This window comes from Sorex fumeus, unplaced genomic scaffold (genome assembly GCF_029834395.1).
Source record: "Sorex fumeus unplaced genomic scaffold, SorFum_2.1 ptg000098l, whole genome shotgun sequence".
In the NCBI taxonomy this organism is placed as follows: domain Eukaryota; kingdom Metazoa; phylum Chordata; class Mammalia; order Eulipotyphla; family Soricidae; genus Sorex; species Sorex fumeus.
In genome coordinates, this window is record NW_026606155.1 from 25,616,268 (window position 1) to 25,632,638 (window position 16,371).

A 16,371-nucleotide genomic window follows, 5' to 3' on the forward strand; every position below is an offset into this window, starting at 1 on the left:
AGAACGAAATATCCAAGATCTTGCCCCCACCCCCAGCCCCTCTCATGCTCCATTCACACCCCCCTGGGCTGGGATGCAGCCAGTTCAGCCAGTTGTGTCCAAAACTCAGTGATCTCAAACTGGGTATTCAGAATGTCCATCTTCACTGCCTCAGTACAACCGAATCACCAAGAGGGGGTCCCTGCTTGAAATGCTGGCTCCCAGGGAGGCAGCCCTGCATGGGTTCTTCCACCTGCATGGGGCTTGGCACTCCTTGTCTTGAGGACACTCAGGGCAGTTGCTGGGGGCCAATGCCTTTTCTTGGTAAAGCACATAGGCTCAAGGCAGGTTTCCCATCCCTAGCGAGCACATGCCACTTCCCTAGTCTGACTTGGCTGTGGGAGCTTCCAATTCTATTACAGTGAACTCCTTGGGGGCTCCTACCTGCTCAGAAGAAAAAAGGTCACAATGTGCTCTGTATTCCTCCTCTGCCTGTCCTGCCCCCTCATCTCCTTCCTGCCTACCCTTTGGGACTCTTAGTCCAACACACCTATTTCCAAGTCTCGGGGGCTACATGGCTCTTGGACTTACCTATCATCAGGTAACTAAAGCCAGAGATAAGTAACTGCCAAAGAAGAGGGAGGGCGAAGGCAAAAGATTTTTCTGACAGAAGGTTGGACAAAGCCACAACTGCGTAATTCTAGGAAAAGGATCAGCTTCCCAGCCCTTGTTCTATCTAACCCATCCTCATTCTCCCCAACGCCCTTAGCATCAGAAGTCTGGAGCCTTCATTCCCTGCTGCACCTGAGACCCGCTCACATTCTCACCTCCCACCTCCAGTGGGTGCTGCTGAGTTAATGGCCTGCACCATGTCTGTGGTGAGGGCATCCAGGAGACTGGTGATAAATTCCATCTTCTTCCCTTCTGGACAACCTGAGAGATAAAGTGGGATGTGAAGGCAGACATGAGGAAATAAACCATCAAGTAAATAGCTTCTTCAATACTAGAAACCATCTCCCAAGCTGCTCCTAGCGCCTGCCCAGCCAAACCCACCCTGGGGGGTTATTTACCACTCATAAATCTACCATTTCCTCCAGAGTTCCTTGCAGCCCACAACGCATCAGATCAAATGGATAATAATGATTTTCATTTTAATTTTCTGCACATTTTTGCCGAGGATCAACTCAGGTACTACGTTAAATGTTAGGGGTAGAATTCTGAGTTGTGCACAGGGGACCTTATCTTCGTGGAGTTCATGACAAACAGGGGGCTTCCAGTCAATGGCCAGGCAGTCATAGCAAGGTGTGGAAAACACTTCTCCAGAGGTAAGGACCAGGCGCTAGTGGACAATGTGGAATCCCCAAGGGAGAAGTTCCCATCTAACCTGACTCAAGAAGACCCAACTACTGTTTATCCAAGAGCCCATTTTTCACACCCTTGTCATCCAGCCTAGTGAACTACCAAATCTCCTTGATAAATACTCTCATGTCTCTTGTTTCTCTTCTCCTCCAGTGCACAATCCAGAGAAACTCCAAACCTGGACAAACCTCCTCACAGCTAGATTCTCCACGTCCTTGCACTGTGGCTGAGTGCTGTGGATACAGACACCAACAGACCCCTGGAGGGATGGTGTCCCTGGAGCCCCAGCCTCAGTCCCCTCTGAGCCCATAGAGCTACCCACAATCCTCCTCTCTGCGATGATTTCATTGCCTTCCCTCCTGGTAAAATGCCAACCACAGGCAGACTGCACTTGGTGTTCATGGCACCTGTCTCCTTACTACTCAGGCATCTGGGCGCTTCTGACCACTAGGTGGTGTAATGCCCAGCGCCTGGCACAGGGCAGCATCTTAACTCACTTTGCTGGGATGAAAGCTAAGAGGGTCCCAGGGCGGCAGGACTCCATTCTGCCAACCTCACCTGGACCAGAACCCTTGGCTTCCAGCACCCTCTGACTCAGCTCCTCTCACTTAGGAGTTCTGATAGAGTCGGGTCGAGAGTGGGGGTGGGAGGTGGGATAGCGAGGGGCTGCGAGGGGCTGGTCCAGTCCCAAACTATGTCCCTCCACCTCTGCCCTGAAGCCCTGATCCGATCTGAATTGGTGCTGAGCAAAGACTAGTTAATGTTCCAAGCCACCAATATTTACACATCTGATTGTAATTTACTGGCAGAGAACATTATAAATAGCAGACATGCTGTACAAGTGTCATGTTGAGGTCCTGGGTGACCAGCCAGTATGTCCTGTGTTGTATATATCCCAGTGACTCTCTGTGCCAACAGGGATCACTCATCAGTGCAGGTGACAGCTGCCAACACACCTTTCAAGACAGCCCCTGACTGGAAACTATCTTTTCTCGGAGGCTCTGGAAAGAGGAAGTGCAGCCCCCAGAATATGACCCCAATCACCCTGGGCTAGAGAAAGAAGAGCAGAATTGCAGGGATAAGATCTGAACTTTGTGCCTACTTTGGGTGTGTTTGGGGAGGGGGGAGTGATAGTGCACAGGGGACTTGGAGGTCATTCACGACTACTCACACCAACCAGTGGGGACGGTCACTAGGGACCAGCAATGCAGTTCTGCTTACACCCAACAGTGCTGGGGCCATCAGGGCCACTCCTGGTAGTGTTGGGAGAATTATATGGTCCCAGGGATCATATCTGGGGCTTCATGCATGCCAGGCATATAACTCCAGCTCTTTGAGGCCGCTCCCAACCTGGCCTGCACTTTAAAGCTAGGAAACCAAGGAGAAGCCTGGGGCCCAAGACAAAGATCAGGCTGGTTGCAAAAACCCTTGGAGTTCCTGGTTCCACCATCTTACAGTGCCCCAACCCAGCAGTGCCCCCTGCAGGTTATGGATGGAGAAAGAGACCAGGAGAGAAAGTGCTGGAACAGCCCCCAACCCTGCAGAAGGGAGCAGAACTACGGAAGAAGGTATCACTCGTGGGGAAGGGGGGTGGGCAGCGTCACCCACCTGGCAGCTCCCTGTCCTTGAAGGGGTCGTCCACCTCTCCACTCTTGGCCCTGGCGTCGCTCTCACAACTAGGCATCACGTAGCTGAGAAGAGAGGTGCAAGATGGGAAGGGGGACAGGCGGGGTCCTGGGACTCCTGGAGCTGACCCCTGCAGCAAGCAGGTCCGGCAGAGGGGTCTGGCCTAGCACCAATGTTCCACTGACACATGCTCAGTCATGTCACTTTATTTTTTTTTTTTCATTTTTGGTTTTGCTTGGGGGCAACACCTGGGGGCTTACTCTTGGCTCTGCGTTCAGGAATCACTTCTGTGGGTGCTTGGGGCGACCATATGGGCGGCCGGGGAATCAAACCCAGATTGGACACATGCAAGGCAAGTGTGCCTCCTGCCAAGCTATGTCTCTGCCGCTGCCCACCACTACCAGGCATTTGTGTTTTGCCACGTCCCTCAAATCAAGAGATCAGGATGAGGTCAGCGATTGTTGGCTCCAGGATGTTTGGGAGTCATAGAAATGTGGAGCAGGGCAACGGCTGTCTTACAGGAGAGTTGGGGTGCAGTGTAGCCACCTCATTTCCCAGGGTCGCCCAAGTGGGACCAGCAGGGGCTTTGTTGCACGCACAGGGTCCACTGTCCTGCTCAGTCCTCACTCACACTGTCCCAGGCAGAGTGGACAGGAAACAGGCAGGGTCAGCCTCACTGCAAAGTGCTCTGCTTGATTTGGGGGCAAGGTTGTGGGAAGAGATGGGGATCTTACCGTGTGGAGGTCCCGGGCAGCGGGCGCCCTGTATCTACCAGCACACACCAGCAGTAGCCGGTGGACTGGTGGCACTGGACTGGTTTATAGAGTCCCCCAGGGGCACACTCAGGAATAACAATGCCCTCGCGAGGGTTCTGCCGGGCCTCTTCCAGGGCACTCTGCCGCTCCTGGTCGCATGAGTAGACTTTCTCTGCAAGAGAGATGGCCCTGGTGAGCTTCCTCATCGTGGCTCCTGTGGGGGCGGGGGGTGCCCAGCCTGGACCCCTGGAAGTGAGGGTTTGTTTGGTGCCTCCAAATAGCATCCTCTGCTGCCCACCGGTGCACACCGGCGCTCAGAATCCAGAAGGTTCTACGGCAGGCAACTAATGGGTCTGGGACCCAGGTTTGTGGGTGTTTGCAACTGTTTTTTTTTCCCTAGTAGGCTCTGTTGATCACTGTCTGTGGGCCTCAGTGCACAGGCCTGAGTGTCCTGCGAGCTGCCGAGCTGACACAGGAATGTGTGGGTGAGTGACCATTCTCCCAAGTCCAGACACAGCAGGACAGAGCCCCTGGCTGCCAGCCACGAGGAGCGAAGCTCACAGCCGAGAGAGGAGCTGAAACAAGGCATAACCTGCTCGTTCCCGCCTGCCCCCAGGCCCGCAGGTCCAGTCCGCAGCTGGCAGCCGGCAGGAGAGAAAACTGGCAGGGCAGGAAGGTGTCTGCACCCAGTGGCCTCTGGAAAAATGTGCATCTGTCTAAACAGCCAGAATTGCTTTCCCCAGAGCGAGGCTCGGGCTGCGGTATTCTGGGGTGCCTTTTGCCAGGCCCCAGCTCAGGGGCCCCAGGCCCACCTGTAGGGGCCTGAAAAGTTGCCTGAAAATTCTACCCTGCCAAGCCCTCAACTTGCCTGATTTTCCTTTCTTGCATTATTGTGCTATGGTTGGTTTTGTTTTGTTTGGGGTTTTGTTGTTGTTGGGAGGGGGGTGTGCAAATCTGTTGGTGCTCACGGCTTACCTATCTGGCTCTGCAGTCAGGGATCACCCCTGGTGGAACTCAGGGGACATTATGGGATTGGACCTAGCCTGAACCATATCACTCCAGACCTGCTTTGTTTTGTCTTAAAATTACTAAAAATAAATAGCAATGTATTTCTTTTCTTTTTAAAAAAATTTTTTTTTGCTTTTTTTGGGTAACACCTGGAAATGCATAGAAGTTACTCCTGGCTTTGCACTCAGGAATTACTCCTGGCAGTACTCGGGGGAATTATATGGGATGCTGAGAATCAAACCCCGGTTGGCCTCGTGCAAGGAAAACGCCCTACCTGCTGTACTATCACTCCAGCTCCAGCATTGGATTTCTTATAAGGGAACAAATTGAAAACTATGTAATCGCACTAAAGTTAAACACTCTTTTCCTATGACACGTATTCTATAATGTTATTTACCTTTTGTAAAGGCCACACCTGGCCGGGCTCAGGGCTTACTCCGGGTTCTGTGTTCAGGAATCTCTCCGAGCAGCAATGAGGGGATTACATAGGGTGCTGGGGATCAAATCAAGGTTGGCTTGTGCAAGACAAGTGTCAAGTGTCTCACCCAGATCCCAACCCCACACCACCTCTCTGGCTGCAAGACACTTTCTTATGCACAGACACAGATGTAAATCCATAGTCACACCTACCTTTCCAAAAAAAATAGTAAAGGGATGACACTATACTTTTTAAAAATTCTACTGAAGTATCTAGGTATCTATTTACTTTAATAATATTTTCCCCCCATGAACATTACCCTACAGTTTTCCTCTTGAAGAGGATAATAGGAATACAGTCTTAGACAGCCCACAAATTTCCTCAAAAACCCACCAAACGTTCTGTTACTGAACATTCATTTTGTTTTGCTTGGTTTGGGTAGGTTCGGGTTGTGGAGGTGGCAGTCACACCTGCTGTGCTCAGGGCTTATACATGGCTCTGTGCTCAGGGGTCACTTCAGGCTGTATTCAGGGGGATCACAAAGGGTACTGTGAATCAAGCCCAGGTCAGCCAAATGCAAGGCAAGCTATTTACCCACTGTACTATCTCTCCAGCCCCCCTAAAATCTCATTCTTTTTTTTTTGCTTTTTGGGTCACACCCGGCTATGCACAGGGGTTATTCCTGGCTCTGCACTCAGGAGTTACTCCTGGCGGTGCTCAGGGGACCATATGGGATGCTGGGAATCGAACTCAGGTCGGCTGCGTGCAAGGCAAACGCCCTACCCGCTGTGCTATTGCTCCAGCCCTAAAATCTCATTCTTAAAGACAATGTTTTGGTGGAAGCACGAATTAAGAGATTCTCAGTGTCCTTGAATAACTGTACAAATGATAAAAAAAAATAAACTCAATGCTACTTTAGAAGAGCCAATCCCTTAGAAATAATGGCTGTGGGTGATACCTGTATGTACGGTACAGCTGTTTCCACCAACCGTAGGTGCACACAGAGAAATGCAGCAGCTCAGCACTGCTGAGGAGTCAGAGTACTGCTGGAAGTGATTTTCAGTCTGTGTCTTAGAAAAAAGGCTGAAAAGTAATTGCCTCGGTACCTTCATTGTACAGGAACAGGAATACTTCCGGAGAGGCACAGAAATCACTGAGCACCAAGAGGCAGGCAGTTTAACATGCTCATTATAAAATATAATTTTGAATTTAGAATATGCAAAACTCATGATGATTGCTTTATCACTCAGACATAGCAAAGCTAAGCAAAATCTCTTTAGTCAGAGGAATGGTCACTGAAAGCAATTTTGAGAGGCCCTGGCCCAGGGATTCTGATAACCACCACCAGGAGCACCTTGTAAAGGGGGTAGAGAGGTCAGTGCAACCTCTGCATCCATGATGGGCAGAGGGCATCCTGGGGAAATGGGTCTTGGAGACCTGATCTTGGACATGTGCCCATGTCTGGGATGGAGCCTGGCACCCGCCATGGGATTCCAGCAGGGTTTGTCGACTCTCCCCCGATTGTAGTAAAGTGGCCTTATTTTCCTACCTCATATTTCATGCCATGAGGGCGGCAGGGGAGCACACACAGGAAAACAGCATTTTATGGGTACCACGCTCATGTAGCAACCTCCAACAGAGGCTCTAAATTAAGATCCTGCGAGTGGACATGCTGAAGCCATAAATCATCACACTGAAGAGAGACAGAAAAGGCGGGGAAGACTTTCCCCCTTCCACCCCAGGCCAGAGTCCACGCAGCTCTGCCTTCACAACCTCAGGGGCATGAAAACTTCTGACACTGGGCACGGAGCCCAGGGGGAACCTGCAATGCGAGTGCCCAGGGGAGAGTTCTGCAAGTCCTCCAGGGTTGCCCTGAACTAGTTCCAGCCAGCTCTGGGAAGAAACCCATCCAGGTGATGGAGGTGATTTGGAACAACGGGATAGGGGTTCAGCAAGCTAAGTGCAGGGTTTGTGACTTTTTTCATTCATTCGCCTCTTTGTTGCTCTATGACTGCCCACACAAGCCAAGTACCCCTCCAAGAAAAAGGTGGAACTGCAGCTGAGTGCAGAGAGTTTGTCTTCCGACAGAGGAAGGCAAATCCCCCACCAACCCCCACAAAGCCATAGAGAAACCACTGAAACCAATAGTAGTCAAAGCAAATATTCATGAAGTGAAATGATGGTGTCAGACAATACATGAAGGGCTTTCCTTGTTGAATCTCAGTGTCCAAGGGAGGAAGGCACTAATTTATTTATTTATTTATTTATTTATTTGCTTTTTGGGTCATGCCCAGCCATGGTCAGGGGTTACTCCTGGCTCTGCACTCAGGAATTACTCCTGGCGGTGCTTGGGGGACCATATGGAATGCCAGGGATAGAGTCCAGGTTGGCCTTGTGCAAGGCAAACGCCCTACCCACTGTGCTATCACTCTGGCCCCAGGAAGGTTCTAATTTTCATGTCCATTTTTTTCAATGAGCAAGCTAAGCTAAGGAGAGATTGACGAATTATCCCAAGTTCTGTCAATGCAGAGAGAATTCCTGAAACCACACAGGTCTTGCTAACCTCAGTGAGGAACTGCAGGACAGAAGCAATCTGGCTGGCAGGGGCGGCCCACTGCTAGTCACACGAGCTCTCCGGGGAAAAGAAACAAAAGGTGTTTCGTGTTATAGCATCAAGTCCTCCCAGATGGCCCCCTGTGTAGTCACTCCAAATCTGCTGTGTTCCAAACCAGGTAGGTTAAAACCCCCAGCTTGCCATCCGACACAGCACCGTCTGTACACCCATGGTGTCAGCATACAGCATGTCTTTTTTTCTATTTCTCAGATCTGGAACCCCCACATCCTACATGTATCACCCAGCTGCCACTACCCACTCATCAGAGTAACAGTAACAACCAGGCACTGGGTCAGGGCAGACCACAGGCCAGTGTGGCACTGGGCAGTCTGCAGGTACGGGCTCACTCCTGCCCATCACGAGCCTCTGAGGTAGTGTTCAACCCTCCTCCCTGGGAAGCAAGGGCCCCAAACCACAGACTGGCTGGGTGGGTCCCCAGGGATGTCCACTCAGGATGAGGCACCGTTGCCCTCTGCCCACAGTCGTCTCTGTGGCTGTGCCCTTGTCTCCTGGACATCATCTTCCCCTGCCACTAGCCCAGCATCTACTCTGACTCCATCCCACCACTTAGACTACCTCCGCCCTGGCATCTTACCCTGAAGCTGGCATCTCGCCCGCCACAGGCAGCTCTGACGGGTTATCTAATCGCTAGCTTTCTTATACTTGTTCTGGGAGCTTGTTACAAAACCGTTCGCACGTCCCCGCACTCATGCTCTTGTGCAGACCACTCCATGCTGACTCCACACACACACACACACACACACACACACACACACACACACACACACACACAGATAGGCAGGCAGGCAGGCAGACAGGCAGACAGACAAACAGACACAGAGAGACATACATAGAAAGAGAAAATTATTTTAAGGAGATGGCTCACACACAGTTGGAGGGGAAGACTGGTGAACCTGAAATTTGGAGCATATACAGGCAGATGAGAAATTCAAGCAAGAGAGATAGCCCAGTCTCAAATCCAAAACCAACAGGTCAGGCGGGCGGGATAGAGATTTTGGCAGGGTTTCCCTGTTACAATCTTGAGGCAGAATTCTTTCTTCGGGGGAAAAAAAAATCTCAGTTTTGACTTGTTAGGCCTTCAGCTGATTTGATAGATCCACCCACCCACCAGCAGAAGGTCATCTGCTTTACTTCACATCCTCTGAAGGCAACCGGTGATCCCATGAGAAGGGTGCCTTGCCTGCTGCACCTGAACCTGTGTCTGATCAAACTAGGTATCAGAGCTTAGCCATGCTGTCACAGACAACCACCACCACAAGGTCCCTATGGAAAGTGAGAGCGAGGGGAAAGCCCATTTACCAGGAAGCCGGGGAGTGTCTCGGGCTGTGGAGTGGGGTTCTGGGAGGCCCTGTACGGACTAAGGCGTCCTTCCTGGCACCCAGCAGCGCTCCTCCTGTAGACAGCCCTGACTCACAGCGGCCTGTCCTGCAGAGACCGTGAGTCTGACAGGGCTGAGAACATTGTATGAAGAGCACAGGAGCCTGAGTCGCTCCAGGTGGAGGCTCACAGGGAGCCGTAGGGACACAGGTTCTCATACTACCTTTGCAGTGCTCTGTTCTGGTCCCATGAGAGGGCAAGGACACACCATAAGAATGAGTCTGCTGTCTGCACTCGCTGCAGGCCCCTCCAAGAGAGTCTCCCTGCACTGAGTCCAGGCTGGGGAGCTGCCTTGGGGGGGCCCTGGGCCCCAGTTCCTGGACAGACAAGACTGGGAATGCTTGAGGGCCAACTCTGCTGAAGGTTCCTGCTCCTCACCAGCCCTGCTCTGGCTCCACAGGAGAGCCCGACAGCTTGGTTTCAGGGTGCATACAAGGACTTAGCCCCAGTACCACCCCTACTGCTTGAATCTCTGCTGCTCCATGTTCAGGCACAGCACTGTTCTCTCAGCACTCGCATACAACGTTGAGTAAACACCGAACCATGGCATATGAGCCGGGAGCCGGAGAAGGGTGGCATGTCCTTCGACTCAGCCTGGGCAAAGCTACACTCAGACCTTGGATGCTCATGCACTGGATTTTATTTGTGTGTGGGGGGGTAATCAGTAAAAGGTTCTTTGCCTGGGAAATCAGAGCAGCTTATTTGTGTTTCCTTATAAAAGGAATTGTCCCAGCAGGCCAAGAATATTAAGGAGAACACTAGCATCATGTCGCCTGCAATGACCCTGAACCCCCTTCAAACAGCTCACACCCACCCAGCCTCTTATCAACAATGAATGAAATGCTGAATGATAACCCAAAATAACAAGCTGCGTGCTTAAATAAAACCTCTCTGAAATAACATGAAATTCCAGAGGCATAAGAAATCATGTGGTTCCTGCTCTGGTGTTCTCTGGGTCTCTGTGGGTGCCTGTGTGTCTGTGTGTGGAGGTATATGGGTTTTTGTATATGTAAGCGGATGTGTATGAGTATATAAGTTTATGTCTGTTTATGTGGGTGTATGAGCATGTGAATGTGTGTCCCCACAAGTATGTGTGTGAGCATGTGTATGTGTGTGAGCATGTGTATGTGTGTGAGAGCATGTGTACAACTGTGTGTACATGTGTACATGGTATGGTGTGTGAGAGCACTGTATGAATGTGTGTATGAATACGTATGTGCATCTGAGTGTATGTGAGCACATGCTTGAGTGCATGAAAGTGTGTGTGTGTGTGTGTGTGTGTGTGTGTGTGTTGTGTGTGTGTACGTGTGAGTACATGCTGTGGGGGAAGGACTGCAAGAACCCACAAAGGGTCAGGGAGGTGCTAACTTCCCAGATGCAGAAGGGTAACCGGGAGGGATGATGCTGGTGTCTTTGGGAGTGATTTATGATACCTTGCCAAGCAGGCCCTTTAGGTTTATTTAGCCACAAGGTTATCAACACCAACAGTTTCAGGCCAACTCTGAAGAGGTTCTTTTTCTCACTTGTGCTCTGCACTTCTTCACAAAATGGGCCCAGAAACCCCAGAGAACCATTTTTACAAGCCCCCTGTGCAGCGATGTTTCTGCCCTTCCACCGTGAGTCATTCAGCAGGCACTGAGCTGGCCCTTGGTATCACCGGAATCTCACAGTCACCCGAAGACTCCTAAAGAAGGAAATCCCTACAATCATGGCTCAGGGACGCCTCAGGAAAAGAGGGCAAACAATGAGTCTAGGAAAGGAGGTTCAGGGGAGAGGGCATGACAGGCAAGAAATAGCCACAGCCTAAAGAGCCAAGTCAGGGGCTGAGTGATAGTACAGCGGGTAGGGTCCATGCCCTGCACGCAACTGACCTGGGTTCAATCTCTGGATCCCATATGGTCCCCCAAGCTACACCAAGAGTGATCCCTGAGCAACTCTGGGTATGGCCCCAAAACAAAATAACAACAAAAACATGGGGGCGGGGGGAAGCCAAAAAGTAAAGTTAGCCCTAGAACTTGTACAGAGCTGGGGTAGTGGGGCTGGAGAGACGAGAAACTGAAGGTTCACATTCAACAGTCACCCCTTCCGCTCATGTGGGTCTCCCTGTCTCCTCAGACCCTAGCACCCCTTTCCTCACTGTGTAGACAGCTCAGAGAATGAGCATGGGGAATCTCATCACTCAGTTGTATCCCGCAAAGGGGGTGTGGCTGTGACATGGAGGCCATGACATTAAGTCCTTCTGATGGCCTAACTGGCCTCAAGAAGAGATCTCTGCAGCCCAGAGAAGGGAGAGTGGAGAAGAGCCCAGGGAATGCCATCGTCACGTGCAGAGAGAAGTCAGGGCCACAAGGCAGCATAGGGTCCAGGGCAGGTGGATAGGAAGGTGTGGGGAAACCCAGGCTCCCTTGGTCAGGGTGCAAGCCAGAGCAAAAGCCGGCTCCTGCTCCTTCACTCCACTGAGGACCCAGAAGTGCAGGAAGTTCTAGAACTGTTTCATAAATGTCAACAGTGGTTGGAATAGAGGCAGTGTAGCATAATGGTCAAGAGTAAGGGCTTTTGATACTTCTCTAAGAGGACCTACAGAGTGCCCACAGACACAAGGACAGGTGTTCAACACCACTTGTTATTAAGGAGATGCAAACTCAAACACCCATGAGAAGAGCCTATTACAAAAAGATTGGAGGAAGCCAGAAAGACAGTAGAATGTGTAGGGCACTTGCCTCACATCTAGCAGACCCAGGGTGAATCCCTGAACCCTGCCAGGAGTGATTTCTGAGCACAAAGCCAGAAGTAGGCTCTAAGCATAGTTGGTGTGACCCAAAATACAAAAAGAAAAAAATTAGTGGGGCCAGAGCGATAGTACAGCAGGTATCATGTTTTCCTTGCATGTGGCCAAGCCGGATTCAATCCCTAGCAACCCATATGGTCCCCCAACTACCGCCAGGAGTAACCCGAAAAAAAAAAAGAAAGGAAAAAACTGGAAATGACAAGTGTTGGTGACGATGTGGAAAAAATGGAACTCTAGTACTCTGTTGCTGGGAATGTAAATTAGGACTCTATGGAAAACAGTATGGAAATTTCTTGAAAAATGTTTAAATTGTACATGATCTAGCATTACTACCCCTAGGCCCAAGGATATGAAAATATTAATTTCAAAGGCTGCTTGAACTCTTGTGCTTATGGTAACTTATTTATAAGTCCAAAATAGACTCTGTCTAAATACCTATCAACAAATCAGCAGATTAAGAGGCGATGGTCTAATACTGAGACACAGCTCTGCCCTAACAGACAGAATTGTGCCTTTTGGGACAAAATAGAAAACTTTGAGGGAATTAGACTAAGTAAATTAATAAGCAAAAGAGAATTCCTGGATAGTTTATGTGGGAACTTATGAACTGGAAAACATGACGAAACTAACTCCTAGACTCAGTGAGAATGAAGGGGGCACCAGAGGGACAGAGGAGGGGTGGGCAGGAGGAGTGGGACCCAACCTTGGCCAACTATAATGCAAGACCAGTGCCCAAGCCAGCCTGTTGGAGGAGTCCAGCAATGGGCCCTGTGACCCCTGAAGCCTTAAAGGCAGCAGAACCTGGAGAGCTTGGAGCCCGGTGGCCTGGGCACTGGGTACATGGTGGCTGCTATAATTCTGAGCATCTCTAAGAGAGAGTAGTAGCTCCGGAAAACGTGACTGGGTCTTCTAGACCCAGGCCTGTTCATTGCTATCTCCCCAATGGCTGGAAGGATCTGGCCACGGATGGAGTGGTAGAAGCAGTATGACAGCAGGTCTAGTGGTGACACGGAGGGAAACTAAAGCAAATAATACAACTAAGGGTCTGTCTGCTATCTGCGATCCCCACACTAGCAATTCCGCACACTGAAACAGGCCCTTCCTTCCCGCTGGGGTGGGCTACCCCCCAGCATCCTCCCTGGGACCCACTGAGGCCCAGAACCAGTTCCTTCCTTAAGTGCTTATCTCCTGAGCTTTTAGCACCAAGCAGATACCTTGGCACAGAATAATCGTTGATGGGCACGAGATCTTAACTACTTTGGGTTCCATCATATCATTCAACATTAAGCAAGACTGGAAAGAAAGCTCAGAGTGCTGGAGTGTCTCTGCGCACACACAGAGCCTGAGTATGATCCCCGGCACTGCGTCACCCAACAGCACTACCAGGAGTGACCCAGATCGCTCCCAAACACTGCTGGGCCTGAGCAGCATTGCCTCAGTGTTGAAACATCTGGCCCAGCTGTCAGGGCATCACTGGGAGTGACCCCAGGTTAACTGAACATGGCTTTGTAGCACTTCCCCTACCCCAAAATAAACACTGTAGCACTGTAGCACTGTCCTCCTGTTGTTCATTGACTGGCTTGAGTGGGCACTAGTTACGTCTCACAACAAATTGTGAGAACTTGTTGTTACTGTTTTTGGCATATCGAATACATCACAGGTAGCTTGCCAGGCTTTGCTGTGCAGGCGAGATATTCTCAGTAGCTTGCCGGGCTCTCTGAGAAGGGCAGAGGAATCAAACTCAGATCGGCCGTGTGCAAGGCAAATGCCCTACCCACTGTGCTATCGCTCCAGCCCATCCCAAAATAAATAAATGAATAAATAAAATAAAGTGGTGATAGTAGATGGTCCACAGGCCCTTTCCACGCCCACTGTTTTGTACCCTGAAAGGTGGTGTGTTGCTTGCTCATGGATGGTTCAGGGGCCAGTTCATACCCAGTCTCCTTGGTCAAGGAGAAGTGAATTGGGAAGACCTGAGTGAGGGCAGGTGTTGGGACTCCCAAGATCTTTCTTGTACTTCAAACCCCCTCCACAGTCAGGCCTGTAGATACACCTGTTGTTGCTCAGAAGCCTCCTGGAAGAGCCTAGCCAGGCCCTTCAAGCATTTTTGCACACCACATCTCAGCATAGCAACTCAGGAGTATCTGCAGTGGGTACAGATACTGGGCATGTTGCTAGGAAAAATGTCACAGGGGAGGAAGAAGTCACAGATGAATCTGCCTGTCTGAATCCTAAACGGCCATGCCCGGTGCCCTCCCTCCCCCCATACCCTCCTCCACAGACAGAAACTCACTTCTTAGGGCATGGAGGAGAACAAGACACACATTCCAGAGGCTATGGCTCCAGGACAGGACTGGCCCCAGAAAACTTGGAGAAATGAGTCCCAAACCATCACTGATTCACATCAACTGGGATTTGAGCAAAGACTTAGGTCTTCTGCCCGTCAAAGGAACATGATGACTCCCACATACTTCAGTGTTTCTGCAATGGCAGGGGCTGAGCAGTGGCAATCATTGACTCTGGTTTTCTTGGTCACTTGGGTTGTCTGTACGAGATGAGCTCTGGCATTAAAAGACAAAAGCCAGGCAAAGAGGAGGGAGGGGGCATAAGCCAAGGGAGCAGAGGGAAGAGACGGGTTTTAAATAGCCAAAATCAACAACTAACTTTACTTCCAAACACTAATGGTGTGTGTGTGTGTGTGTGTGTGTGTGTGTGTTTGCGCATGTGTGTGCCTATGTGTAAGATACATATACCCTGTCTACCTGCAAAGTCACTTTACAAAAAAACACAGCAAGCAGTTCAAAGCAGGTTTCATACCTATCTTTGAGCAAACCAGAAGAAACCAATCACCAAACCTCGGCAGCCCCTTTGATTCCCATTGCAGCATTCAGGGCCAAAAAGAAACTTGAAATACGTGCTTCTGTGACCAAACAGTACAGAAATTTAACTGCAGAAACAAAACTTTGGCTTGGTCGAGCAAAGTCCTAGATGCTGGATCCCATCATCCTGCCTGACTCCTCAATGTGCTGAGGGGACGTTGTGAAAGGCAGGGGCCAGGCAATGCACAAAGCTCAGGGGAAAACATTCAGGGTGAAAGTGGAGATGAGGCCAATCTTTCTAGGTGTTGATGCAAAGGGAAAACTTAGAACACTTGAACATGGGTCTCAGTGAAGACCCCATGCCTGCCTCTTATCCTTCCTACTCACCACGATGGACCAAGACACCTGCCTAAGACAGATGGGCAGACTTCCAGAAGGCCAGTTATAGAACAAACACCCAGAGCTTATTTTTATATAGATATTTTAAATGCACACAAGTCCAGACCCGTCGGGCTGCTAACGTTAGTGGATTACTCATTCTTCCTTCAAATCACGTCATGCACGGGGCTCCAGGTGGCTTGTGAGGTATTTGCGTACAACGGCTACCGCTGCTTTCCCCGAGAGATGTTTATTTTTCCAGGCCTCAGGTCATTACATCAGCTGTGGTTTCTGGGCAGACCCAGAGCGCTGGTGTGGGGGTAGAGATCCAGCCAGGGGGTGCGGTTGCCTCAGTGACCACCCCCCTCCAAATGTCCATGGAAGCAGCTCTCTGGCAGGACCCTTCTTGGGAAGGAGGGGCTCAAAGCCAGGGAAGGATCAGGTCATGCAGGGAAGGTCAGGGTGCTGCCTACAGTGTCTGGTCCTTGGATGCTGTGAGGGTAACAAGGAGGGTTGGGGCTGGTTTCCAGGGCATCTCGCATCAGCAGTGCATCTCTACATGTGGCCTTCCCAAGGCCTCAGTCTCTGGGGCCAGAGTCACCATGGGAGCAAGGATCCAGGAAAAAGGAAGGCCTCTTGCCACTGGGCCAGGTTCTAGAAGCCTGAAGCCAGATCAGAAAAATAAGTTACACAGTTACACAGCAAAAATGCCAAAAGGAAAGAGAAAGGCAAGGAAGGAGACTGGGTGACCCTTGACACTGCAGGAGAGAACCCTGCTGGACAGTGGGGAAGGGTCCCTTGTCCCCGCAGAGCTCGGCTGCACAGACAGCACAGCCAAGTTCCGCCAGCACATTCCTGAGAGAGCGTTTTCCCAGAGCAGAAAGCACAGAATTTCATCATGCGCGGGGCGGGGGGGGGGGGGGGGGGCAACATAAATCACAGCTGTCGGGTGCTGTGGGGGAGGGACTGTTCTGGAGAGCAGTGCTCGGGGCCCTGAGGTCCCTCCTTGTGAGAGTCAGAATGGTCAGGAGGGTCAGACCAGGGCTGAGGACTGGTGATGTTGGAGGTCTCCAAGTGAACACCCTGTGACGCTTGAGGTTTCTGCGGGACCAAGATTTGAACTCAGATTCACATGTGCCCCCAACATCTAACCAGCTCCTGTGCCCCTACAGCTGTGGTATTAAGTCTTTATGTGTAATATCTGCATATAGAAAATCAGAAGCAATGAG

At 50.7% G+C, this 16,371-nt stretch overlaps 1 protein-coding gene across 3 annotated transcripts in view; it reads right to left on the reverse strand.

The window, feature by feature from the left end:
* The window catches only part of SMOC1 (SPARC related modular calcium binding 1), a 151,874-nt gene that overhangs the window by 14,668 nt on the left and 120,835 nt on the right, over positions 1-16,371 (reverse strand). For all 3 annotated transcript variants that reach the window (XM_056133681.1, XM_056133680.1, XM_056133679.1), the window contains exons 8-10: positions 3,699-3,891; positions 2,947-3,029; positions 807-912 (exon numbers count right to left, since the gene is read on the reverse strand). In XM_056133681.1, the coding sequence (XP_055989656.1) occupies positions 807-912; positions 2,947-3,029; positions 3,699-3,891 (382 nt within the window). The remainder of the gene's footprint in view (positions 1-806; positions 913-2,946; positions 3,030-3,698; positions 3,892-16,371) is intronic.